General features: G+C 40.9%; 1 protein-coding gene across 13 annotated transcripts; it reads right to left on the bottom strand.

The window, feature by feature from the left end:
• Positions 1-26,945, bottom strand: LOC129093052 (V-type proton ATPase 116 kDa subunit a 1-like). Of its 13 annotated transcripts, none has more exons than XM_054600933.1 (21): positions 26,829-26,945; positions 26,476-26,554; positions 25,800-25,904; positions 25,563-25,576; positions 24,726-24,808; positions 24,435-24,561; positions 24,186-24,268; positions 23,256-23,349; positions 21,976-22,188; positions 20,100-20,250; positions 19,600-19,739; positions 19,328-19,491; positions 18,375-18,465; positions 17,884-18,002; positions 16,201-16,417; positions 14,565-14,672; positions 12,785-12,892; positions 11,405-11,422; positions 8,431-8,548; positions 7,901-8,072; positions 1-94 (listed from the first exon to the last, which is right to left on the bottom strand). In XM_054600933.1, exons 1-21 carry the CDS (start codon positions 26,943-26,945, stop codon positions 1-3), a joined length of 2,415 nt encoding a protein of 804 aa, XP_054456908.1. The 13 variants fall into 13 exon arrangements, with proteins under 13 accessions (XP_054456908.1, XP_054456902.1, XP_054456904.1 ...); XM_054600927.1 differs by lacking the exon at positions 25,563-25,576 and adding an exon at positions 24,918-25,046 and having other exon boundaries at positions 12,785-12,985; positions 25,807-25,904; XM_054600929.1 differs by lacking the exon at positions 25,563-25,576 and adding an exon at positions 24,918-25,046 and having other exon boundaries at positions 25,807-25,904.
• Positions 26,946-26,983: the final 38 nt, after the last annotated feature.

Here is a 26,983-nt window from a genome sequence, read left to right as displayed (position 1 = left end):
TCACTCGTCAAATCGTCCCTCCAGGATGCTCTCAAATGAGAAGGGGACAAACTTGAAGCCCTGGCCGGAGTAGAACTTGTTCTGGAACTCCACCCTGAGAGAGGAGGACAAGCAGGGAGAAAGTGGTGGTTAACAGAGGGGTTTAATAAACATGGTTCAATAAGATAAGATAAGATAAGATAATCCTTTATTAGTCCCGCAGCGGGGAAATTTGCAGACTTACAACAGCGTAGAGTAAAGTGCACACAAGAGACATAGTAGAAGACAAGCTAAGAATAAAAAATAAAGAAATAAAAATAAAAATAAAATAAAACAAGTATTATAATACGCAATAAAAAAACAGTAGAAAAAAACAAAAAAACAACAATAACTGAATATTATATTTACAGACAGAGAAAAAAACAACAACTATTTTAACTATTTTAACTTTCCTAACTATTATTGCACGGTGTAGTGTATTGCACAGGTTATTATTGTAGTGTATTGCACAGGTTATTATTGTCATTATTGTCATGTGGTCATGTGGTCTGCTGGGAGCAGAGCTGGTTGTGCAGCCTGACAGCATATATATCAACACACAATAAAAATGGATGGCAGAGTAAGTGTTTCTTGTTGAATGTTATCAGGGGGAAGTGAGGAATATCAGCTTCCTTTATTTATCTGATATTTTCCCCACATTGGCCATCACATTCCACCCTTCTTACCCCACCAGGTAGCATGAATAAAGGTGTCAGGATGTTCACCTTCATTGAACTGTTGAGATCTGGATCATATAACCAGTAAGTAAGTTGAAGCAGCTGTATCATTCCTAATCTACTTTATGCAAATATTGGCCAAGTGTGTGTAGGTGAGAGAGCGGGCAGGGTTTGAACAAAACTACTCCTGTCAGTTTTCATGTGTACAACCAAGTACAAAACCACGAGTGTCTTTTAGGAGAGACTGCATGTGTCTTTGCCTTTAGAAGGGGTTCTGTGAGGGTATGAGGTTCATACTAAAGAAAAACAAATTGTAAAATGGATCAAAGTTGGAAAGGTCGAAAGCTTGTTTTCGGCAGGTAAAATGTTCATACCATGTTCAACATTATAGCGTAGCATGTTAGCATGCTAACATTTCCTAATTAGCACTGAACACAAAGAGCCTCTGCTCGGGTTTAATGAGATGCCTTTAGTTTTGCAGGTATTTGGCGTGGACTGTATATAAGTGAATGTAGTCACTGTGACGTCACCCATTGGTTTGTGGTCTAAAGTTTTTTGCTTCAAGTTCAGCGTTTTTGCTGTCGCCATCTTCTATTCTCAGAACCAGAAATGACACGAGAATGTAGAGCTACCACTGAACGCTGAATAAGACATGTTTAGGTGAACAAAAGGTAGCAGTTAACTTTCATGAACTGAAAACACTGTGAAACGGTTAATGCTCTAAACTGAAAACATAGACAACTCCCAGCCCGCACAACACTGTGGTAGAGACCTGTCAATCACTGTGTAGCCCCGCCCTAAAGCACACTCTGCTTTATGGTCGATGTGACTCTAAATGGACCATCATTTACTAAATAAACGTCATGCTCATGTTCAAACCCATGTTTACAATGTTTACTGAGGAAATAAATCAAGAGAGAAGTAGAGTCATTTTCTCATAGACTTCTATACAACCAGAGGAGTCGCCCCCTGATGGACAGTAGAGAGAATGCAGCTTTAAGAAACTTCTGCATTGGCTTCACTTTTCAGAACCGGAGGTTGCGGCCTGGCTTTTGGTCGTAAACCAAAGTATTGGACACATTATAATTTTGAACTGATGATGGCACTGGATGAAAAGTCAGAGCATCACCTACACTATTACAATTCTATCTGAGGGGGACATCAATGTCAGAGCCACATTTTACAGCAATCCATCCAACAGTTAGATATTTCATTCTGGAAAAAAATGGTGTACCAACCAACAGACCAGCAGCCTTCTTGTTCAGACCATCATCACCAACAGGCCCAAACCTCTTTATTCTAACTCACTTCTCTAGAATACTGACACGCTAACCGATATGCTAATGATTCTTTTTATTTATTCATTTGAATTCAACGGTCAAAACAAAGATGAAGACAGGAACACAGCAGCAGGCGGTCTCCTAGAAACCAAGAGAGTTGGAATAAACCCAAGACTGATGTTGAGCTTTAATGATAATAATCTGAATCTCATCAGGGTGAAGACATCCATGGATGATTTAAATGAATGTGGCTGTAACAGTGTGTCTTTAAGGCAGGGCACATTCCATTAAGTAAGTCAAAGTGAAATCCTCCCACACAGCAGTGGAATTATTCTTTGCTCAGCTCTCTCAAATGGCTGATAATATATAAAAATTCAAAGATGATAATAAGAACAATAGTGTCCGTTTTTACAGCAGTACATGACGTTGACTGGCTCATATATGACTTTAGTAGAAGATCCATTATCAGTGATCTCTCACATGGACTGGCTGTAATTCTACCCAAAGCTTTTGTGCCTACATAAAAAACCTCATAGTAGTACAGGATGTACCACTGAGTACTGATTCACTCCAGCAGAATCAGATTTGTTTCCATTTGTATGTCTGGGGTCTGAGGCTCTGAGCTCGCTTGTTGTGCTGCTCATGTCGGAACATATTTTGAAACTCGTACTTTACCTCACAAGTTAAAGTGCCACTCTTTAAAGGGGGTGTAAGTTGTAACTAATTACTTTTTCTGATGGTGAATGAATCATAAATATTATAGTAAAACTCAACTGATCAGTTAGAGGCATTAATGAGAACTTTTGAGTTTCCCGTTGCCAATGCCATTGACTGATTTCAACAACTTGACCACTTGGAGTGGACCAAAATCCATTTATCATTTATATATAATTATATTTATACAATTATTGACATTCATTTACAATGTCAATAATTGTGCACTTTTATTACTATTAGGAAGTGAGCCACCCATGAGTATTTATTTGCGGAGTACTAACACTGATTACACACATTGACTTAAGTCAATGAGAGTTTAGTTATTAATGGCTTATATAAAGGTTCTTTATCATAAAGTGGTAGCAACATATGTCTTACAAAACCACAAGACTGGATCATCAGATAAACTTTGGAGCTGCAGTGTATAGGGTGGCTTTGGGGAAATCCAAGTAGAACTCTTTCCACATGCAGGAACACACATTTTCTGGCAAACCGGATGCTTAACGCCGAGCTAGTATGAAGATCCTTGATAAAACATCTCAGATGATTACAGAGGCAGAGGTGGCAGCGATGTAGAGAGGAACCGTGACAGTCAGTGGATGAGATATTTTTAAGGAGTAGACTCTGCACACGCTCAGATTGCTGTGTGACCAAATATGGCTGCTGAAAGCCGGACTCACATCTCTACCAACAAAAAGGAAAACTTACACTCAGTGAATATGTGACAAAGATCTGTTTTAGAAAATCAAAAACCCATTCTGGGGTGCTTGGTGCTTCACATCAACACATGCTAACAGTATTTATTAAAATACTGTTCATTTCTGCCAATTTCTGCCCAAATACGCCTATTACGTTTTTAAATTAAGGGTTAACGTCTTATGAGAGCGTATCCACTTTTTTGTAAAGAAAAAATCAAACAAGAGTTAGTGATATGATTCAGTTCAACCCACTTACAGATTGTAAGACAAAGCTCAAGGTTTTTCTACTGCACTTTATCTTCTGATTCATTGCAGTGAAGTGAGTACTGAATGCCCTACTTTCAGATCTATGTTCCTCAGCAAACTACATTTAATTGAAACCACAGTTAGAATATTTGAATTCCAAAATCCTGACAACTTTCTGATGTCTTCACTTGAGAGGGAAAAAAAAACTAAGAGTGGATGTTCAGTTCCCTGCTGGTTCCTGGCCTCTGTAAGCGAGGGGAGTGCCCAGGAATGTCTCCCAGTTGTGGCAAATATTTGGCCTGCCACAGGGCAACACTTAAAAAGAGGAAAGAAATGAGAGATCCTCTCATCTGCACACAGCTCTGCCTTACACACACTAAACGACACTCACTCTGGTGTCGGTGTGTGTGTGTTTGTGCGGAGAACTCATCAGCATGTGTGTGTGAAGAGTGGACAGCAGAGCGGAGGGTCCGCGTTGACGGTTGTTTACTTCCAACATAACTATTTCCATTCGCTGGCCTCTGTGAAAAATACTCCACTACTCTTTTTTAACCTTAGCGGAGAGCTGTGGAGCCGACACACTGCTGCTTTATTAACAGAGTGGCCCGCAGTCGTACAGTCTGCCCAGTACAACCACTGCCTCTTTCTGTGGGAACACTGGAAGCTTTTCCATTCACTTTTGTTATAAAAGATAGAATCACTGTGTTAGGGCTCAAGTCTGTTCATGTAATTTGAACTTTATACTTTAAATTGGCAGCTGATTTGTACCTGTGTATATGAGCATTGCATCTGACCATTACATTGTTTCTAAGCTCTGATGTCTCAGCAACAGAGATTATATATTTTTAAAAAGGGGATCAGTAATATCCTAAAACAGCTTGTCTCTGAAGTTTTTAAAGGTGAATTGTGTTATGCCTGAATAAATCTTCCAAATAAATGGAGCGCAGCATTATTGGCAAGCCCTCAGGGCAGCTCTACTTCTTAGTCCTCTCATGTTAGACTGAGGACAGACTGGACGCTACACTGACTCACTATAGCTTCTTCAGGTACAAGACGAGCAGGAGCCAGCTGGTTAGCAGGCTCATTTCAGTAGATATCTCTGATACACAATACATATTCAACATAATGTCAACACAGTGTAAATAATGTTAGTTCATTTTTGTTCAACTTTTTATGCTTTAAACTAAGACTCTGGGCAGATCTTACACATCGCCCCTTTCACAAACAGAGAAATAGTGCTTTTGCTGGGGACTATTTTCAGCAGTGGATTAATACACATTTGGTACTCTAGGGAATATCTGTGTAACAACATTAATACGGTATCTGACTGTGGCTCAACTCAGTCTGGTCCACAGCAAAGCTCCTTACAACAACACCTTCAGCCTGGAACATGCAGCCAGCCCATGTGTGAGGCAGAAAGGTGGGGTTACACAACACACACTGTAGATTTCTTGGAAGAACAACACTGTCTGGATAAAAGACAGCTGGGCTCATAATGTGCAAGGTGGGCAGATCGCTTTCCACTTGTTTACAGGAACCACAGACGGACACACAGGTTCTACTTAAACCTACTTACAACCATCAGCCCTGAGAGCAGCAGTTAAGCATGAACACCATACCTCTGTCCAACAAAAAGAAGCAGTATATTCTCTCCCTGTCTTTGTTTGTCCGTCTCATAATCATGAGGTGAGGCTGTGTGCTGCTAGCAGAACCAGACCAGAGGGATTAAAGAAAACACACGTGTAGCTTTCACTGATCAGGTTTAAAGGAACGGTCTGTCAAACAGAATCTCAGCAGGGTGTTCCAGATCTCAACTGGAGTTAGCAGCCACGGACGAGCCGATGATAAATGGATGGTCGCTGAGAACAGACAGAGAAGTTTCAATGCCAGTGCATTTGATACACGTGATTGAGTAGTTCCATTCAAGTTTGTCGCAACACAATCCCATGGCTGGAAAAAAATATAAATGGAACAGTTGGATGAATTGGAGGAGCTCCTGCATAGCTTACATTAATAAGATGGTTTTGATTCTTGAAAACTTTAAACCTTATTTCAATGGTTCTGTTTTCTGTGGCTCTGTACTGAAAGGGATGTCTCCCTCTTGGGATACTGAATATTTATCATCCATCACTCTAACAACACCTCCTCCTCATGTAGTGATCAGCGGTACTACGTCCACATCTCAAAGCGTTGTTATTGAGAAAAAGATGTGCTCATTTATAGGATTCACGATTACAGCTGGTTCAAATGACTCCTTACAGCTGGTAATACATTTATATATAAGAAGTATAACTACTGCATGGCTCGTACAATGCCTGCCCGACAGTGCAGCTTACACTGGCTGGATCAGCAGGGTGGAGTTGGTGCCAGGAGGCGATGGAGCTGTAGGTTGTGAGGTTATCTGGAGGCCTGTGCGCTCACAGTTTGGTAAACCACTGTGGGTCAGGAATGTTTCATTTTGATAGCATTCCTCGTGTGTGCATGTAAACTGAAGAGGTGCAGCTTTGGCAGAGGTGCTTGGTTCAAGAGGTGAGCAATGACAGACAGACATTCTGCTGTATGAATGTTTTCTATTAATATGGTACTTGCAAATACGCACATACAGTCAGGTCCATAAATATTTGGACATTGACACAATTTTCATAATTTTGGCTCTGTACACAACCACAATGGATTTGAAATGACACAATCAACTTTGTCCAAAAGTAATTGGACAAAGTAACATAATCATAAATCAAATTGTCACTTTTAATATTTGGTTGCAAATCTTTTGCAGTCAATGACAGCCTGAAGTCTGGAACCCATAGACATCACCAGACGCTGGGTTTCATCCCTGGTGATGCTCTGTCAGGCCTCTACTGCAACTGTCTTCAGTTCCTGCTTGTTCCTTGGGCAGTTTCCCTTCAGCTTTGTCTTCAGCAAGTGAAATGCATGCTCAATTGGATTCAGGTCAGGTGATTGACTTGGCCATTGCAGAACATTCCACGTCTTTGCCTTGATAAACTCTTTGGTTGCGTTTGCAGTATACTTCGGGTCATTGTCCATCTGCACTGTGAAGCGCCGTCCAATGAGTTTTCAAGCATTTGGCTGAATATGAGCAGATAATATTGCCCGAAACACTTCAGAATTCATCCTGCTGCTTTTGTCAGCAGTCACGTCATCAATAAATATGAGGAACCAGTTCCATTGGCAGCCATACATGCCCATGCCATAACACTACCACCACCATGCTTCACTGATGAGGTGGTATGCTTTGGATCATGAGCAGTTCCTTCCCTTCTCCATACTCTTCTCTTTCCATCATTCTGGTACAAGTTGATCTTTGTCTCATCTGTCCATAGGATGTTGTTCCAGAACTGTACAGGCTTTTTTAGATGTTTTTTGGCAAACTCTAATCTGGTCTTCCTGTCTTTGAGGCTCACCAATGGTTTACATCTTGTGGTGAACCCTCTGTATTTACTCTGGTGAAGGCTTCTCTTGATTGTTGACTTTGACACAGATACGCCTACCTCCTGGAGAGTGTTCTTGATCTGGCCAACTGTTGTGAAGGGGTTTTCCTTCACCTGGTAAAGAATTCTTCGGTCATCAACCAGTAGTTTTCCTTGGTCTTCCGGGTCTTTTGGTGTTGCTGAGCTCACCAGTGCTTTCTTTCTTTTTAAGAGTGTACCAAACAGTGGATTTGGCCACACCTAATGTTTTTGCTATCTCTCTGATGGGTTTGTTTTGATTCTTCAGTCTAATGATAGCTTGCTTCACTGATAGCGACAGCTCTTTGGACTTCATATTGAGAATTGACAGCAACAGATTCCAAATGCAAATCCCACACTTGAAATGAACTCTATCTGCTCCTTGTTAATGAAATAATGAGAGAATAACACACACCTGGCTATGGAACAGCTAATCAGCCAATTGTCCAATTACTTTTGGTCCCTTCAAAACGGAGGGACCACGTATAAAATGTCTTGTAATTCCTACACCGTTCACCTGATTTGGATGTAAATACCCTCAAATTGAAGCTTAAAGTCTGCACTCAAAGCACATCTTGAAGGTTTCATTTCAAATCCATTGTGGTTGTGTACAGAGCCAAAATGATGAAAATTGTGTCAATGTCCAAATATTTATGGAACTGTATATTACGCATTTAATAGCATTCATCTAGGCTGTATGTCTGGTGGACGTGTGTGTGAGTATTTCATATAGATATATTTATCATATGTATGTGTGTGTGTGTGTGTGTGTGTGTGTGTGTGTGTGTGTGTCTAACCAGTGCAGACGCAGGGCGTGCAGGAAGGCTGACAGTCCCTCCATGACGAGCAGGATGGCAACAGTGAGGGTGGCAAAGGCCGAGAAGATGATAGACAGGGCGAAGAACCCGCCGCCGCTCCGGGATGACAGACCCAGGTGCATCACCATGGACCAGAGCACCTCTGAGAGCTCTGCACACACAGACACACACATACACAAACAAACACACACACAGTTATGGCAATAGAAAGGTTCTCACCAAAATATACATGTCAAGTATCATTGAGTACCCCGTTATTGAATTGACTGTATCTATAGAGTGTTGTAGGGATGATGTATTTATGTAGGCCAACGCGGAAGGTAGCATCGCACTGGTTCCCCCTACCAACTTTGAGGAAGTGCAAAAATGCTGACTCATTGCTGGGTTTTAGGACTCAGGCATATATAAAAGTGTCTTTATCTGCATCCTCTTTAAATAATAGTTTACAGAATGTGCATCATAAAACCGTATGTGCTTATGTGTGTTTGTTTGTGCAGGTTTTTACTCACGTGCATGAGCCAGGCTGAGGGCCCAGAGGCGCAGGTAGGAGGCTGTGTTGGAGATGCATCCCAGACAGTACTCTATGGTGTGGATGGCCTGGTGGACAGCTACGTCACCAAAGTCAAACTGTGGTGGAAAGAAAGATGGTTAGCACACACCGCATGGTTATAGCAACATATTTTTGTATATATATATATATATACATAAAGTTTATATATATACGTACATATATATGCTTTTACATGTAAAGGCATTGAGCTGATAATGGTTTTTATAACTCCACGTGTACATGCAGGGAATCAAGCAGCCCTTTAGTCACTGCAGCCTCGCTCAAGGAACCTTCAGGTCACCAGCCCACTTCCCTTAACCTTCAGGCCACCACTGCATCCACTGTGTTTAAACTTGAAACTAACTTTATGGGAACTTCTTTTGACTTTTAGTAGCAGGTATATCTGTGTTCTTCAAGGTCCTAACAGAAGCTTTAATGAGATACTGCAGTGATTAAGTAACTGGCTTAAAGTCTCAGAACATACGAAAACAATAGTGAATGGTGAAAAAAAATAAAATGGTGCAGCAGAGGCAGAAAACCCAAAATACTGGATCCTATATACCTATAAAGCAACTCACCAGTATCTCTCATTAGACTCTTCCTGCCTGGGAAACGCACATCGTTCAAAAACCCCACCTCCAGTTTCTAGTCTCCAAAACCAAAATAGAGCCTCCAAAGCCACAGGAAACGTCATGAAACTGTTTTCAAAGGCATCGTAGCACCAAATACAACAAGATAATTGACTTTGACACGTGAAATCGATGGAAAGCACCTTCCAGGATATTGATTCTTTTGTCTGCAGCTTTGTTAAAATGACTAAACTATCTCCCTTTAGGAAGGAATAATAACATAAAGGTGCAGAGCTCTCCACCTCCGGCCGGTGAACTGGTCTCCGCTGGAGACTGGAGTCTGAGCTGAAGGAGTTGCTGGTGAACCTGCATGATTTCATCTGATTTCAGGGAGGATTTCAGAGGATCGGGACTAAACTGAAGCTGTTTAAGAAAGGTTAAAACAGTTCCTCATATTAACTATAAATATAAAAATGAGTACAAATTCAGTTGAGACTTAAACAAAAGAATTTCCAGTATGTCATTTCTGACACATATGTCAACACAACACTTTACTCTCTGCTTCACACTCACAGATGGTTATCAACCAGCTTTGCTACTTAAACGGTGGCCAGTAATAACAACTGTACAGTCAGCATGGCATGAACCATGGAAATAACTTGGACTGGAAATTCCGTTAACATCTTTATGAGAGGCTGCCTTGACCTTTGACCCCCACCTGAGCCTTCAGCTCATATCAGGCCAAAAACGAAGAGCAAAGACATCTGGCTGGTTTGATTTCCTTTCTTCCTTTTTACCCTTGCGTGATCACAGCGCAGGGACTTGTTTGTGTGTTGTAAAACCAACAGAGTTCCTCCGTTCTCTCCTTCCTGGAACAAGACTAGCCTTTCCTGTATGCAGTGGGCAGGGGAGATATAAGAGGCCATTGCTCTAACTGGCTCTTGTTGGGTTTGGCTTTGCGCTGGCCCGGTTTCCTCTTTCCATGCTTCTCTTTTGTCCTTGGAGCCGTGAAATAGAGTTCATGTTAGCAGCACTCATTGTTTCCATTCAAAGGGTCTCCGACATAAGTGGCTAATCAAAACAACCCTGGCTAACACACTGTACTTGCAAAATACACTGAGACCAGTGGCTCTGATCAGAAATGTTGTGGACAAACATTTGAGCTGAGCAGAGAGTGTGATTTCACAATGTGCATTCACAACATACCAGACTAGAGTAAAAGTGAACTGGGTAAACTAACAGCTCAGTCAAAACAACATCGTTTTCCACAAATTTCTTTCACACTGAGTCTTTGCAAGAGACAGCGACGCCGACTTAAACTAGAGTACGTTTCAAGAGCAGAGATGTGGGAATTGTCTCGAGATTATCTTTGACCAGGCGGCAAACTCCAGTTCTGAAAAGTAAAGCCAATATGGAAGTTTTTTTAAACATGCATTCTTTCTTTGGTCCCCTAAAAATGTCTTCTTCAACGTTTGGTTGTATTTAGCTCCACCCTCTAGTCTCGCTTCTGGTTGTAAAAAAACAAGATGGCAACGCCCGTAACACCGAACTGGAACACTGAACCCAAGGCCTCCAAACCCCAGTCCACAAACCAATGAGTGACATCTCCGTGACTACGTCCACATCTTATATACAGTCTATGGTTTTGACTCGTCTGCCAGATGTTTTAACTCTGACTTGTCTCTGTCTTACAGGTATTTGTCTTGACCTTGTGAGTGTTTTGACTCGTATAGAAACACATTTTATGGCCATCTCCAAAGGCCAAAATATTGTTTCACATGATCCCTCCATAAAACAATAGTACTAAGACTAAAGAGTGGCCACTGTTTAGTTTGTTTTAGACTCATTCGGCTCCACTCGGGTCTTCTACTTTGTGACATCAGTTCTATTTAAAACACACAACATCATATCCAGCCTAACAAGTCATTAAGTCTCACTTAGTCTTAAATGCTTCTCTTTTGTGATAAAAAATCTTAATGTACAATAAAAATAATTCAAGAATTTCAAAGTTGTGTACTAGCAGAGTGATTGAACTTATTTGTGCTTGTTTAAACGTAGGACATTTGCTACAAGAGTAAACTTGCTACCAATGAAAAACTGTTGCATCTCAGCAGTTTTTTGTTGAAAGACATGTTGAAATTCAAAACTTTAAGAATGAGTGTCTGACTAAATGATGTATAGTGGGGTTTTTCACAGAGAGACAATCACACACATGAACATGCCTGGTGCTGGGAGATGGACTTTATATGAGTACAGGAGGTTCACACAGAGCAGCCAGAGGACAGGAACACCACCACTTGGCACTACAGACACAAAAGAGCAAATCCAGACATACTGAGAATATACTAAAAGTCAGGTTCTTACCGGCTCTTCCTCTGAGTGCTTGAAAGTAAGCAAAGGTTAAAGGTTAGTGTCAGAATTCAGAAGCTGCATCCATTCAACAAGTCCCATCCTTCTTTTGCAGGTTATTTCATTGGACTCTCGAAGGTTCTGGAACCTCATCCTGGTCCTGATAAAGGTGTTGCGTTTCAGGTTGTGTTTGGGCCATTTTGTTGGGTACAGCTCTGTGCATATGTATGGTTTATGAGACTAATTCAGAATGTCGAAGCCTTACTTTAGCTTCAGCCGTAAACTCAGAATGTGTTTTTGTGAGTTTGACCCCCGTTTCTTCTTGGACCTTTTCTGATCTTATCCAGTGCACCAACATCAGAACATGTTTACATTTCCAAATGACCACCCCCACAGTAACCAGGGATTATTAGTTCAAAGGTCAGTGTATGTATGTGTATGTGTACACAATACAAAAGAGGCAGATACAACACAGTGACCTACATCTATCAATTAATCTGGATGTTCACATTTTCTCAACTATTCAATGAGTTGTCCAATCTGAAACTCTTACAGCTAACTCAACATTATAGAAATGTTAAATTTGAAAAGCCTCTTGTTATGTCATGGCAACATGGAATATCATACGCTTGGAATAATGATGACAGAATGCAGTCTTATTACATTACAGTTATGTAATATGCTTTTGCTACATAAACAACTCAGAGATTTATTATGCAGGAGACCTGGGAGACACCGAGCCTCTGAGTCACAGATAGAAAAAAATCTGGCTTGTGTTTTGAGAAATTCCACCCACTGGTTCTCATGAACACCACCTCGCTGTTTATGTTTTGAAATGGAAAATCCATCTCTTATCTGCTGCGGCCCGTCCCTGCCCTGGCTCTCTCTGCACGCTGTGCCCACATTGTCCTCATCTCTTGTTACTACTCAGGAGAGAACACTGCTCTCTGATATGAAATATGAAGGTACAACACGGAGTAAAGCATGGTGCTGGTGAATGAGACAGAAGATTTATATTTAGTATTGTTTTGGTTGTAAGCTTTAGACAGTCTGAAGCTGAAACAGCAGGAACTTCACACAGCTGAACTTAAAGGTGTTACATTTGATAATCAGAACGTTAAGATATCATCAAACAACTATTGTCCATGTAAAGATATAGTGAAGTAATGTCTACCTGAGCAGAGAATGAAGTCACTCTCCCTCTGCGCCTTGTTATCTAGGCTTTCCTCTGATTTGTTTACATAGCCTGTCCTGCCGTGTGTGCACGTTAGTGAATACTGTATATATAGACTGAAAGCATAGTTAACATTATTATCCTTCTAAACTCAAACAAAACAGAGGTCTGGGAGAAGATTATATTTTAATCAATGATAGGTGATAATTTAATGGGCTCACCTCATCTCCTTCCTCTGAGTGCTGGGAGAGGTGGTCATGGTCCATGATGCCAGCCTCGTCCTCCGTTGGCCCGTTGCCCACCCGCACCCCTCCGAACTTCTGTGTGCCCTGTTGGGTGAGTCCGGTGCATGATGAGGACACGCCTGTTTGCTCTAAAGACTGCTCTAGATTCTCTGCAGGGGTTTCTTCCCTCTTCTGGGACTAGATACAAAAGCCACAAGAGCTGTGTCTAGCTTAAAGCAAGCCTTAGGTTGAACGCTTTATTTTCATTTACTTCATTTTATAAAGTAACAGGGCACCCAGTACAGTGAGTTCAAGCTTTCATTCCAAAATGAAAGAAAAACATCCACCACTTGTGAAACACAACGCTGCTCATTGGTCGAGTTAAACCTCAAACAACACAATTAAAGCTTGTAACTGCAAAACTTTAATTCTGGTCCAAATATGACTAAAATCAACATTTCCTGTTGGCTCATCAAGCGACCAGCAACATCCAGATCCAGTCTAAAATGGCTCTAATGCGCTTGACAGCAGGCTAGTTAGCTCTGGTGGCTAATTCGGATTCAAAATGTCATCTAGAATGACACCAAAACAAAATGAAAAGCAATCTTTGCAAAGAAAAAAACAACGTATCCTCACATGGTTCCTCTGATATCTTACGAAAAGTTATTATGTCCATTTTTTGTGCGTTTTCCCACCAATGGGCCATCAACACAAGTGATCAGTGTGTTAAGGTGACTAAACTACTTGGTTGGGTTCAGGCAAAGATCGTGGTTTATGCTATATGGAAGTGGTGCGTTATTTAAGTCTGGATGTTACATACTAGTAGGTCAACGTTAAATGTCCTGGCTCACAATTTCATGGATTAACATATTGATTTCGAGGGATATATCAAATTATAGTGACTACGAACTGTGTATGTTCGTGAACTACGAACTGTGTATGTAACGTAATGTCAGCTAATATGACCAATTATTGTAAGGGTTTATGGACTGGATTCATCGATAATCCAACTGAAAGTTAGACAAGCGACGATAAAACAGTTGGGATGAACCACAAATGCACGCACGCAGCAGCGTAGTGTTGTATGTAGTGGTTCTCCCATTAAATGTACATGACATTATCAATGGCTGTGGATTTAATACACAGCCATTGTTGTAGCCGAGTGTTTACGACGCATGCCACATAAGCACAACATCCCAGGTTCAATACCAACCTTCCGACCTACACTGTCCTCTGTCAAGTAAATCAGAAGATTCCCCCAAAAAACTCTAAAAAATGACCTGGTGCCAAAACGTACCAAGTTTATATGTAGGACTCTTCTTGTGAACACGGTTAACACAACCGTAATTCTTAAAAGTTGGTACTCATCTCCGGTCTGATGGGGCTGCATTTCTTTGAGCTTTAAGCCAACCAGTGAGAGCAAAAAGAGCACCAGGCTCTTATATAAGATAATTTACATTTGTTAGATATATATAGCATTTTGGTCAGAATTTTTGGTCAAATTTACAGCTAGAGTAAGAGGATACAAGTGGTAGATCATCAGCTGTTAGGGTGCCCTCAGTATGTTAAGCATTTCTACCAAGTTTCCCACCAAAATGTGAGCGTTTCCAAGGCAGGCTTTAAGCATATTTCATGGCAACACAACCAACCACATTTCACAATACAATGTGCATTGAAATGAATGGCAGAATAGGAGTGAAAAAAAAGGTTATAAAACAGGTTATAAATGTTACTCATCAAAGGTGGCAGTAGCATAGGTGGGATCAGATCCACATACCAGGTGCAGCTTCCACAGGTGCTGACGCCGAAGCACCATAGTTTTCACAATCAGCATACAGGGTACACATGCAAGGGCAATCAGCACCAACAAAATCTGGATCCCCATCTACAGATTCAAACAGAGAGAAGTTAACAGGTTGTTGGTGATGTGTAGCAGTGATCAGAAGAAGCTCATTCGCTGAACAGATCCTGGCGAGGCCTCACTCCGTGCCCCCTCTCACTGCAGACTCTTCTTTTTTTCTCATGGTCGACCAAATACAAGCTTTCCTTTGCTTTCTTGCAACACGGGTACTTTTTAGAGTTATTTGTTGTTTTAGTCTAACAATAGTAATATGATGATCTGGGGACATAATAGATTTATCTGATTTATGTGAAAACCAAGAATAAAGGATGCCTAATGATCTATGGGCTTTTATTAGGCGAGTAGACTTTTCTGCAAGAACGTTCTCTCTTCAACTAAATATAATGTACATAGGCTGATTAATTATTCAATACCTTTTCAAGCTCTCATAGCACACTACACCCTTGAAACTACATACTGCCTGTTGTTTTTAATTGTTGCTTTTTATATACGTTTATGTATGCATATATTTCTTCACCCACTTGTATGTACATAATTTTTTTTTTTTACATCTATCTTTGTTGTCCTTGTATGTCTACACATACTTGGTTAATAAAGCTGATTCCGATTCATTTGGAAACAAGAGCAGGACACATAAACACTATGCTGGTCAATTGTTAGTCTGACTGAATGGATGTGGTCCTCTGGAATAAACCTCACTAGGGCTGACAAACTAACTAACTAACTAACTAACTAACTAACTAACTAACTAACTAACTAACTAACTAACTAACTAACTAACTAACTAACTAACTAACTAACTAACTAACTAACTAACTAACTATCCAAAGTTCTTCTTTATTCCACTCTCCTTTCCAATGAGAAAGAAACTATGTCATGAGACAGGCTGGGTGATACCTTAACAACTAAGTAAGTGATAACTGTAAATGTGGGAGATATGATACTGAGAAACATTGGTGTGCTGTTTTGCTTGATGAGGTACCAACAGCAAATCACATTCCAGGAACAAAACTATTCTAACCAATCATATCAATAACCGACAGCCCATATCCCATAACAGCCATAGCAGGGTTTGTTGAGCTAGCTGAACACACCCCATGTTTTTGTCAAGGGCCGGAGTACAGCCAAAAAAAAAGGAACATAACATATAACTGTCCTGATAGACACTATAGGACCGGCTAGCACAGTAAAAGATACTACAGTAGTTTGAAAAAGTGATGATCTGAGATCATGTTGGCAAGAACAACCTCTACAGAAGTATTTCAGAGGAAAGCAGGCAATCCCTGCCAGTGCTGCTGTTCTGTAGCTGAAACTGACCTCTGACCAGAAGAAAAATTAAGCTCTTTCCTTTCTCATCTCTGTTGAAGGTTACACATGCTCAGTACCGAACTGGCAGGATGTACGGATCGGGACTAGTACAGTCAATTTCTATGAATTTCTTTTGTTTGCTATGAGCTGCTGTACACCTTTCTACAAGGGTTCAACCATACTAGTGCATGAGCGAGGGGCAGGAAGCTGGGAGAGGCAATGGGGTGGATGAGGGGGGGAGCACCTGTCCCCTGTAGAGGGGCTTGCTGGAGGGGTCATTGTAGTTGAAGAGACACATGTTGATGAAGTGGATGAGCAGGCTGGGCGCATCCTTGGAGGTGAAGGCATCATAGGCCGTCCACTTGTAGAAGACCAGCAGGGCGAGGTAGCCAAACAGGCTCGCCATGAAGACGATCTCTGGGATGAAGCCCAGGAAGATGTTCAGCGGCTTCTTGAAGTACCTGCAGTGCAGCAAAATTCAGTTAACAAACACAAACAAAGCAGATTTCATAATAGCGCTGCTGCTGCTGCTGTATGTCGGTGATGGAGAATCACTTTGCTTATGTTCAGTGTTATTGTATCCATTTAGAGGGATGTAATAACTCAGTTATCTGTTGGGGCAATGTTGACATAAGAAAAGTGCTGTCAAAAAGTGAAAACATTTTAAAACTTGAAACAATCAAGGCTTGAACTTTGGTATTCCGGAACAATTTGTATTGTTTCGATGTTTTTTGGAAGCTTTTCTTTTCCTCTTTTCTTTGCACTCCTCTTTCCTGCTCCCTTGCCTGTACACTTTCCTTGCCTCCTCTCTTTTTCCTCCTCATGTGTCCTCCCTGAGGTCTCATGTCCTCCTCCGTCCTTATGTTTGATCAATGTCCCCTCTCTGTCCATCTATGTTAACAAACACTTAATAATCGTAAGAATAACCAGAATTTCTCAGTGACAGTAATAACAACTTTTCTTTACGAGCCAGGTTAAACTATCTGGGCCTATGCAATGGCATTCATTTAGGCTACATAATTTCATCTGTCTAGATTGTATGTACTAATTACCTTTCTCCTCCTAGGAAAATATCAGAGTGACCTCATTTTCTTCCAAAAATGTTGTTGTTAACTTGTAGGATCAACTGATCGAGCTTAGCAAATAGAATAATGTATTTTACAGCAATAACTACCAAGTATGTAGTGAGGAAGTGGATCAGATGATTGATCACAGATTTTTTTTCTTTTGTTTTTCTTTTTTGGCCATGGTGGCAAAGATTTTGCCGTGGCGGCCTCCAGAAACGGTGAATAACCGTATTACACCAGAGTCATAACTCATACCTGATCACACAGAAATTATACATACACTTATTCTCTGGGATCACTGGAATCCACACCTCAAATTTAAACTGTTCCTTCAGTGTCAGCAGTAATTGAGGTGATTGTAGTCTGTATATCTGCAGCCACACAGCAATAAGGAACTGTAGGATGATGGCGCAGATTCATTAAAATGTTAACAGATATCCCATAAGAGTTCAGGGCGCTCACTTTCTATGTGCATTACCTAAAGCATGATGGGAAGCCTGATTTAAAAATCTCAAAAGACTTTTATCCCAAAACTTGAGAAAGAATATTCAAGAAAATGATCTGCTTGTTTCTTTTGATAATATAGTTATTGTGTTGACAGCCTATTATTTTATTTTTTTGTAACAGATTGACTTCCCTGGGTTTGAACTTGTCTCTATTCTACACACAACTACCTCCATCACTTTCGGTGCAAAAGACACTGCCCAGAAGTGTGCCAAGTTATTTTCATTAATTTTATTACATCCCGCCCTTTTCGTAAGCCTTATGCCACACCTTCAAGTGTGGCCAATCAAATCTGGTACGCACCCTCTTGCTCTAAAGAATATATACACAGCAATGTTGCTGAGTGGCATACGTACAGGTGGTTGAAGAGACTGAGAGACACTCCAAACAGCATATGGATGACACCTAGGATCACAGACATCTTCATCTTGAATGAGTTGAGGAAGGTCAGCTTGTTGGTGGCAAGATTCCAGATCTGCAGAGATTAGACAAGGTGAAATGTTTGAGACCAACCAAGGTGTGACTGTTCCGACAGGAGTGAAATAGTGCATATGTTGGGGACTATTTTCAGTGGCGGATTAATCTACATTTGGTGCTCTTGTGAGAATCTGTATGTGGGATTGAGATAACCTACAGTGTGTGTACATTTATGAAGATGCCACCTAGTGCAACAGTGTGGCTCATTGATGTGTTTTTAATCATTTTGGATAACAATGGAGCTCTCTGAGAAAGAGGAAGAAGATATATCAGGCATGATACACACACTTTGTGTACACTGTGAATCAAACCAGAGAAAACAACAACCATCTACTTATTTTTATTTTTTTTGTGATCGCAAAGATTTTACCGGGTCAATTCCAAGTGGATAAGGCCCGTTGAAAACACCAGGAACAGCTGGATCTAACTGTAGAACTCCATTTGCATCAAGTGTCTGAAACCTAGGACAGATCAGCAGGAAATGAATCAATGTATTGAAAGGAAAAAGATTATATACAGGGACCAGCAATACATTTTAGAAAATGAATCAACCACATAGAGTATAGTAGTAAGATGACGCATAACTGTCAATGGTATGTTATATATGATTACAGAACATAAATACGTTTCCTGAAACTGTAAACTAGTGTTTTTACACCAGCAATTAGTTGCTGGCTTAGCCTTAGGAGTCTTATAGAGGGAGCACAGTAGAACAACATGCATTTTTTCTTGAGGAACAACAGTTTATCAATAAACCCAGTTCTCTGTTTCTCTAGCGCAGGTTAGTGGGCAGATCAGCGAGCACAGCTTTTAGTTATGTTTCTGTACTGGCACGAAGGTACATAACCAGGCCAACCTCACTGTGACAGTGAGACCTAGGAAAGTCACTGCCCCTGGCTGTTTGCCAAGAAATGGTTCCAACCTCCCAAAAACCATACACACATACATTTACATTTCTGTTTGCGTTGAGATGAAATAGACATTCAATGTGTTCATTTCTGAGCTTTAGCGGTTTTTTTTCACTTTGGACAGAACCAGGATAGCTGTTCCCGCTGCTTCCAGACTTTATGCTAAGCTAGGCTAACCACAACTCCAGCCCTGCACTTAACACACAGATATGAAATTGATATTCATATTCTCATCTCACTCTCAAAAAGTAAGTGAATATGCATAATTCCCAAAATGTTGAACTATTGATATGTTTTGGACAAATTTCATTGGAAAATATTTACGAAAATAGGTTGGGGTGCTGAACTTCATGTATTTTATTTGTGGTAGAGAAACTAGAACTACGAGTTCAAGCAGAGTTGGTAGTTGACTTACGTCCAGTTGGCCCCTTTGGGGCCAAACATGGGCCTGACACTCCACCCAGAGCCGAACATGTTGAGTGACTTGGAGAAGCAGTCGTTGTAAATGATTCCAGTGTACATGGAGAACATCCCCATCAGCAGGATGATGTAACGACCAGCAAACACCATGTTGAACATCTATAGTCACACACACACACAATTTAAATATTGTATGTGTCTATACTTTGAGGTTGAACTGTAATAAAGCATCTTATTACTCCATTACTTGTCTATGTCCCATTGTACCTCGTTGTCGCTCTTCTGGGCGACGAGGCGACTCTCTCGGATGACCAGGTAGAGGGCAGCACAGGTCATCAGGGCGCCGTGACCCATGTCGCCAAACATCACCGCAAACAGGAAGGGAAAAGTAATGATGGTGTACGGAGCTGTAACAGGATAAATCATATGATAGGAATCACAGAAAAGGACTGAAATATGAAAATAATATAAATATACTATTATGCACAATTACTTTGTCTGCATCATCTATCTGAGGAAAGTGAGAGAAAATGTGATATTGCGTATAAAGGCCTTTACACACCTGAGGCTTTTTCCCGGGCGATTACTTTGCAGGACAATATATATTTTCAACCTGCTGTTTTTGTGCTAATACTCTCACATAAAACGTGTCAGATTGACACTCAGCTGCTGCTGCACTTCCGCAAGTTTCAGTGATCAGTAATTCAAATATGAACTGATAAGATGAGTAGTGAATTCAAATATAGATAAAGGAATTCCTGTGTAACCTGGATTGATCTCCCTGTAGTTCCCGATGCCGTAGGCGTCGACGATGTTCTGGAAGCCCGACGTGAACTTGTTGGTCTTATTGAAGGTAGGTGGAGTTTGCTTTGTCTGCATCCTGTTGAGAATGGACGGCACCGTGGAGCCACTCCTCTCCTGTCAAATAAAGCCCCAGTTTATCGTCACATACTGCCCATGTTGTAAGGGTAAGACCAGAGGCCTCCACACAACCTCATGACTTATGTTATAATTATCAGTATTAAAGTCCAAAGGGAATCAATACTCTTTATGTTTGGTGATGTTTTGGCTTTGCCACTAGTAATTTGATTTTGATTTTCTGCATTGATACCGCACAATATTGTTCTTCAATGGACACGCATTTGTATCGACTGACAATGTTGGTACTGTCATTTTATTGGTGCAATCATATTACAGTTTAGTACGCAGAAACAAACTATTGCACTTCAGTAGTGTGCTGCAGGTAAGAGCCCTTAAACCCAGAAATTAGTCAGCATTTTTGCACCTCCAGTTCCCTCATTTTGAAGTCAATGTTGTTTATGAATGGGTGTTTGGTTAAGTGCCTCAAATATGGTCTGTGGTAAACACAAGCTGAAGAGATATTTATGTTTTGTTGAATTTTGAAGCTTTTACCTGTTTAAAGAATCCGGTTGCTAACAAGTGAGACTACTAAACTGAACAAAACATTTAAATATGATACAGGTTTGTTTGCCACAGAGTTTATTTTCTGCTATAATCTGAAATCCATTGGAAAAATCATTATCTTTTTGTCGAGGAAACCAGTGTGATGTTAACTTCTGGGTTGGACTACAGAAATATGGCATTCATGCAGCCCTCTATTCCAACTGCCCAACAGGCACTTGTGAGTACAGTATTGGTGTGAAGCAGCTGGGGGGACATAGAATGTTAGGTTAAGATTAGCATGGTAAGCCAGTCATAGGTAGAGCAGGGCGGGTCATGCCTTTCACTATAGCAGGGAAAAAACATTGCGACCCTTCCAACAGCATTGTCATGGAAGCGTAGCGCCCAGTCCCTGTTAACCCCCCAGGTTAACACTGTTGGCTCTGTCAGCACTGTTGCTGTTGTTTGCATGGTTTGTGCTGTGAGCACGGATGGCTGCTAGCTGACAGCTCAGACGTCACCATGTTGAGAGCCGTGTGGAGGCAACAGATATGCTCTGAGTTCTATATGGAGAACCTAAAACAACACAATGGGTCTTAAAATTATTTAAATGTTGTAAAAGGACAGACAGCTTCAATCACTAATTGTTGGTTTTTTTAATAAAGGGAAAATCCTTGTAACATCATTGATAAGCCAAACAGTATGACGTATTCCACTATTATCGAAACAAGAAACGACCACTCAGAGGATTGAGTCTGTTCCCACAAGGGCAAAAACAGTTTGATCCTCTTATGAAATGTGAGCAAAATATAGAGACAGAGCCTATCTAAGTTCCGCCCACACCAGATGAGAAAAATAATTCGTAACTCTCCATTGACAACCTTTCGTATGAAGTTGCCTCCCTGTCACTTCTTTCTGCTGGCGAACAACAGAAAAATGCCTGGAAGCTGCTGTGTAGTGGGATACACTACCAACAGGGTAAAGAAACCAGAACTTAGATTTTATAAGGTGACCAAACAAATAAGGAAATCTGATGTTCTTAGCTAGCAACAGGCATTTAGTTAGCATTTCAGCCGGCATCTGCATGTTGTGGCATGATTGCTAAAAACATTTTTGATTGCTGCCTATGACTTTACTGATGCAATGTGTGAAGAACAAAAGGAGATAAATGTGTGATACCTCTCCACTACACCACACAAACAAGTATGTGAAATACACGACCAGACCAAAGACCAAACTCACCGTCCCTCTTCGCAGAGCAAACTGGATGGAGTCCAGGTCCGAGACGGGACACCACACCTCAGCAATCAGACACTTCTGGGTGACGTCGATGTTGCACAGGTTGAGTGTGTGGTAGATGGCCTTCATCTTCCTCACCTTGATGAACCACACCCGCATGGTCTTGGAAGCGGCCTGCAGCACTCGCTGACGGTGGTCCTCTGTTTGGTTCAGCACCTACAGTAGCAGTGCGGGGAGATCTGTTTTAGATGTAGGTCCTGGTCCAGGCAACACTGGATATTCGGCCCAAAGACCGCTCGTCTGGTAAGTATTTTATTTGAATATGTTTCTTTTTTTTTTATTATTGAACTGAAAGCAAATTCTTCACTTACTGTTTAAGTTCCATTTGTGCATGTTGCTTATTGTCATGTTTTTTTTGATATGACTATAATGTTAAACATCTGGAATGTGCAGGATTTGTGAAGTAAACACATTGACTTATGGTAGATTTTACTGTACTGGCTCCCACACTCAGGTCCTGTTTATGCACAGAATCAGATCTTCTGTGTAAATCTGAGTAAAATGCTCTTTTGTACTGGAGTGTAATGCATGCATTTGGTTGGCAGGCTGAGACCAGAGCTGCCCTCTGGAGCAGAACCAGACCTTTTTTTCCAGGCTTAATAAGGGCAAACTTTAGGGATCCACAACACTATGAGACAGGATAAAGGTATTTCACAGATAAGAACTAATGCACACTAAAACACTATGAGGACTTTTGTTATTTGATTGGAAAATACATTTTTCTATAGGAAAAGTGAACACAGACATCCTGTTGTGCAAAGTTTCAGATTGATTTCTTGTTAATAATAATAATTAAGCCTTTATTAGTCCCACAATGGGGAAATTATTTCTCTGCATTTAACCCATCCCGGAGGAGCAGTGGGCTGCCATGAAGCGCCCGGGGAGCAACTTGGGGTTAGATGTCTTGCTCAAGGACACCTCGGCATGTTGCCGATAGAGGGGTTTGAACCACCAACCTTGTGGTTACGGGACAAGCGCTAAACAGCGATATAACAAAGAGGACAAAGACAAAGACCCTTTGAAATAATTATTACATTAAAAAAGAACTGCACTGCTAATGGTAATGTGGCTCAAACAATAAGCAAGCTTTATTCCAAGGTCAACCGCCTCTATGGAAACTGACTCTCACTTTACTCGTTTCTCCTTTTAGTTAACCTTTTACACTTTTTGTTCTTTGTATGTGTGTGATGGGAGGTAAAGATCAATTCAAGTGACAAACGTACCATCTGGAGGTCGTCGATGCGGCTGTTGACTCCAGCCAGCATCTCCTTCCTCTCCTGTGGGGTCTCTGGACACGGGTAGAGTGAGGCACGGAACCTGGGAAATAACAGCAACCAAGAGTCAACTCACAGCACCTCACATTTATTGTCCATTCTCCATCGTTTTACTCTCGTTATGATGCACATAGTGGAGCTGAAAAACAGCAGGGAGAGGACTTTCTTTTTAAGGTACTCTAATGATTCAATAGTGCACTTCAGTTATGTTGGAGACTTGTCAGTGACTGTCAGTGATTCTAACTAGAATTAACACCTTGCGGTTTATTTGCCTCGGCCAACAAGTCAGGTAGCAGTTTACTTCCATGTCGGTCCAAAATGTCATCATTTCACCATTTCATCCTATTAGACATTTGTGTGAAATTTTCAGAATTAGCATATGTATTTGTGAGTTATGGCCAAAAACGTGTTTAGTGAGGTCACAGTGACCCCAAATTTTAATCAGTTGAGTCCAAGTGAAGGTCAGTGCCAAATTCCCTCAAAGCATTTCAGAGATTTCGCATTAACAAGAATAGGACAGACGTAGGTTACAGTGAACTTGACCTCTGACAATCAAACAGATGGACAGCAACACAAAAACATAATGCCACCATCTATGGCTGTTTCCGCCGCTGAGGCATAAAAAAGCAGGGTTCAAACCGAAGCAGCAGAGTTTTACTCCTAATATGACTCAAGTTTCAGAAACACTGAATTCTACACTCACATAAGGTAAACACACAGACCCTCCGATATATTGTGTGGTCTCTACGCCCAGGCCAATGTGAAAATCCTGGATGGGGATGTTATCTCAATGCAAAAAATGCATTGCAATGTTACATTTAAGCTGAATGCAATATTCAGCTTCGATATAGTTCAGGTATCTTCCTCAGTAACACCCACCCCTCACAGATCTTCTTCACCCTGTTCTTCAGCTGGTCACCTTGAAAGAAGATAATGAACACAGATTTGTGGACTTGGTCCCCCTGTTGGAAAAAGAAGAAGTTTCTTAAAAAACGTACACAACTCGCAGAAGAGTTGGGTATCTGTTTTTAATATAAGTAAAAAGTATCAATTATGACACTGTTTATATTCTTTGTACTTTTTCTTGTCCCTCTCTCGTGTCTATGATTGTGTGTTGTGTGTGCTGACCGTGGCGGGGTCCTCCAGAGGGTCCTCAATCTCTGCCTTCCTAAGAAAGACGTTACCGCGACACACTCGCCACAGCATCCTCTCAAAGGTCGGGATCCTCTCCCTGCTGATCACTCCGGCCACAAACCTGAGCAGAACAAACGGTTGAGCACTCAGAATGGATAACGCAAAAAAAGAATTAAAACAACACAGTATGGATATAGTCAGCCTTTTGAGTAGCAAAAATAACTGATTGTTGTTAAAAGGCAGATCTATAATTGGTATAAATATGATGCTGTCATCTTGCTTTACCCGAGTCTGAGCGGGGCCCCACGGCCCCCCTCGCTGCCCTCCATCAGGGCCGATGACTCCTCCAGCAGGTTGGGATCCTCCATCTACAAAGACATTAGGAAGACCCCAGATATTTGTTTCCATCAATTATATTTTGGGCTCCTGTGTGTGTGTTCGGTGTGCGCGTCTGAGAGGGAAAAAAAACAAGCAAACCTCATCAAAGAACTGCTGTGTGCGACGGAGGATGTGTTTGAGCTCCGTCAGCTCCAGGAAGTTCTTCTTCAGGGCCTCCTGGTTGGTGTTGATTTCCTTCAGTTCATTCTCCAGCTTCTCAAAGGTGGCCTGCCAGTCACAATTAACAGTATAAATACGAAATACACACTGTGCTCTAACATGTGCGCATTGTCACTTTCAAATATAAATCCTGCATATGGTGTATTGATATGTATACATGCACACATACTGTACACAACCATCCACCTCATGTGTATGCATTCAAGGTTCATTTCTCTGCACTACTTGTATTTTTGTCCACAATGTACAGAAATACGTGTGCTTCTACTGGAACTCTGTGTGCAGAATGTGCACACATACTTAGTAAATAAAGCTGATTCTGTTGGGGAGAACATAAAACTCACAATTCATCAAAACCCAGCTTTGAAATTAAAGGGTGGGTGGATCTGATGGGCCCAACAAATACAGGATTTCCACCCAGGACACATCTATTCATGTTGATTTATTTAACCTTCAATGATTTACTAGTGCCATTTACGTAAGAAGCGTAATTATTTTGTGTAACAAACATATTCATTTTAACCCAAACCTCATTCTTTTCCTAACCCTAACCAAGTACTTTACCTGCTTATGGAAACCTAAAAACAAAGTAAACCTACGTCAGAAGTTTATTTTGAAATGAGACACTATGCATTTTCGAGAGTCCAAAACTGATGCTAGGGGTGAACCTAGAGCGTCATAGTTTGAAGCTTAGGGCCACTGACCAATTATACCTTAGGTGATGCTGAGTGGGGTGTTTGTGGAATATGACAAGTTTGTCAATTCATCAATGTTAAATAAATATGATTACAGATCGCAGGCTGATTACCTCTAGATCAATCATGTCCCTGGGAAAAGGCACCTCTGGATTTTCTCCAGTGTCAACAGTTGGGATATTGGCTTTCTTGATCTCCTTCTCGACAAACCCTGTTCAGCAGAGAAAATCCATATTTGAATAGCTTGCCGATGAAAAAATAACAAGTTAGATAAATATTTATCGCATTTCTCACTGCCAACTCTGTTATTTTGAAATGTGTTACAGGTTTACTACAGGTTTCATCATAAAGTAAAGCAGGACTGAATTATATGAATCAACACTGCTCCTAATAGACAGGACATACCCCAAAAAATTACAAATTACAAATGCATTCATTTATGTACAATATCTTTATCAATGTATACCACTGTTCAATACAAATACAAGATCAAAACTTCATATTTCCTACCTCATATGTGCAATCATGTGTACCCAGCCATTCAGTTCGATTATATCCTGTTTTAGTTTTAGTTGTTTTTTAAGGTTTACATATTTATATACCTTTACGGTTTGATTACTTATTTATTAAACTTGTCTCTCGTTACTGCGCTATCCAATTTCCTTTTGTTATAATGAAAATCTCTGCTGTGGACTAATAAAGGATTATCTTATCTTATCTTATTTTATAGGAACTACAGTGCTTTTGTCTCAGCCTAATTGTTAAATTGTCTCATTACTTACTCAGTTTCCTGTCCATCTCCTCACATCTCCTCACTTCATTCACAAACTTGCGCTGGAACACGTTTACGTCTGGATTCAGCTGTGGGTGGAGAAAAATAAAGACAATAATTATGGATATATAGCTTAAACTAAAAGGGACTAATATGACTGAAATAATGAGCTGGAAACTTGTATGTATGAATTCACTATTCGTCACCAATACATTTGTGGTGTAATATGAAAGACAGCAAACGGCTAACGCCACATATCTTCTGTGGCCTCTCATGTTTCAATCCAATGAATGGGTTTATTTCTGACCTTCGGAAGAGCTCTACCGCCCACATACATCGCAGCGTGAGAAAAGTCATACTCACATCTCTAAATTGGACCATGCCCAGTTCTCCCAGCTCACTGACGCAGCAGTAGGCTGCCTCTGACTGGAGAAAGAGCTGGGCCAGGGTCATCTCCTCGCTCCTGAACAGTTCCCCCATGACGAGAACCACGCTCCACCACAGCTAGAATGAAGAAA

Source organism: Anoplopoma fimbria, chromosome 7, assembly GCF_027596085.1.
Source record: "Anoplopoma fimbria isolate UVic2021 breed Golden Eagle Sablefish chromosome 7, Afim_UVic_2022, whole genome shotgun sequence".
NCBI lineage: Eukaryota > Metazoa > Chordata > Actinopteri > Perciformes > Anoplopomatidae > Anoplopoma > Anoplopoma fimbria.
Note: the sequence above shows the minus strand (reverse complement) of the source record. Positions and strands in the feature narration are given on the sequence as shown.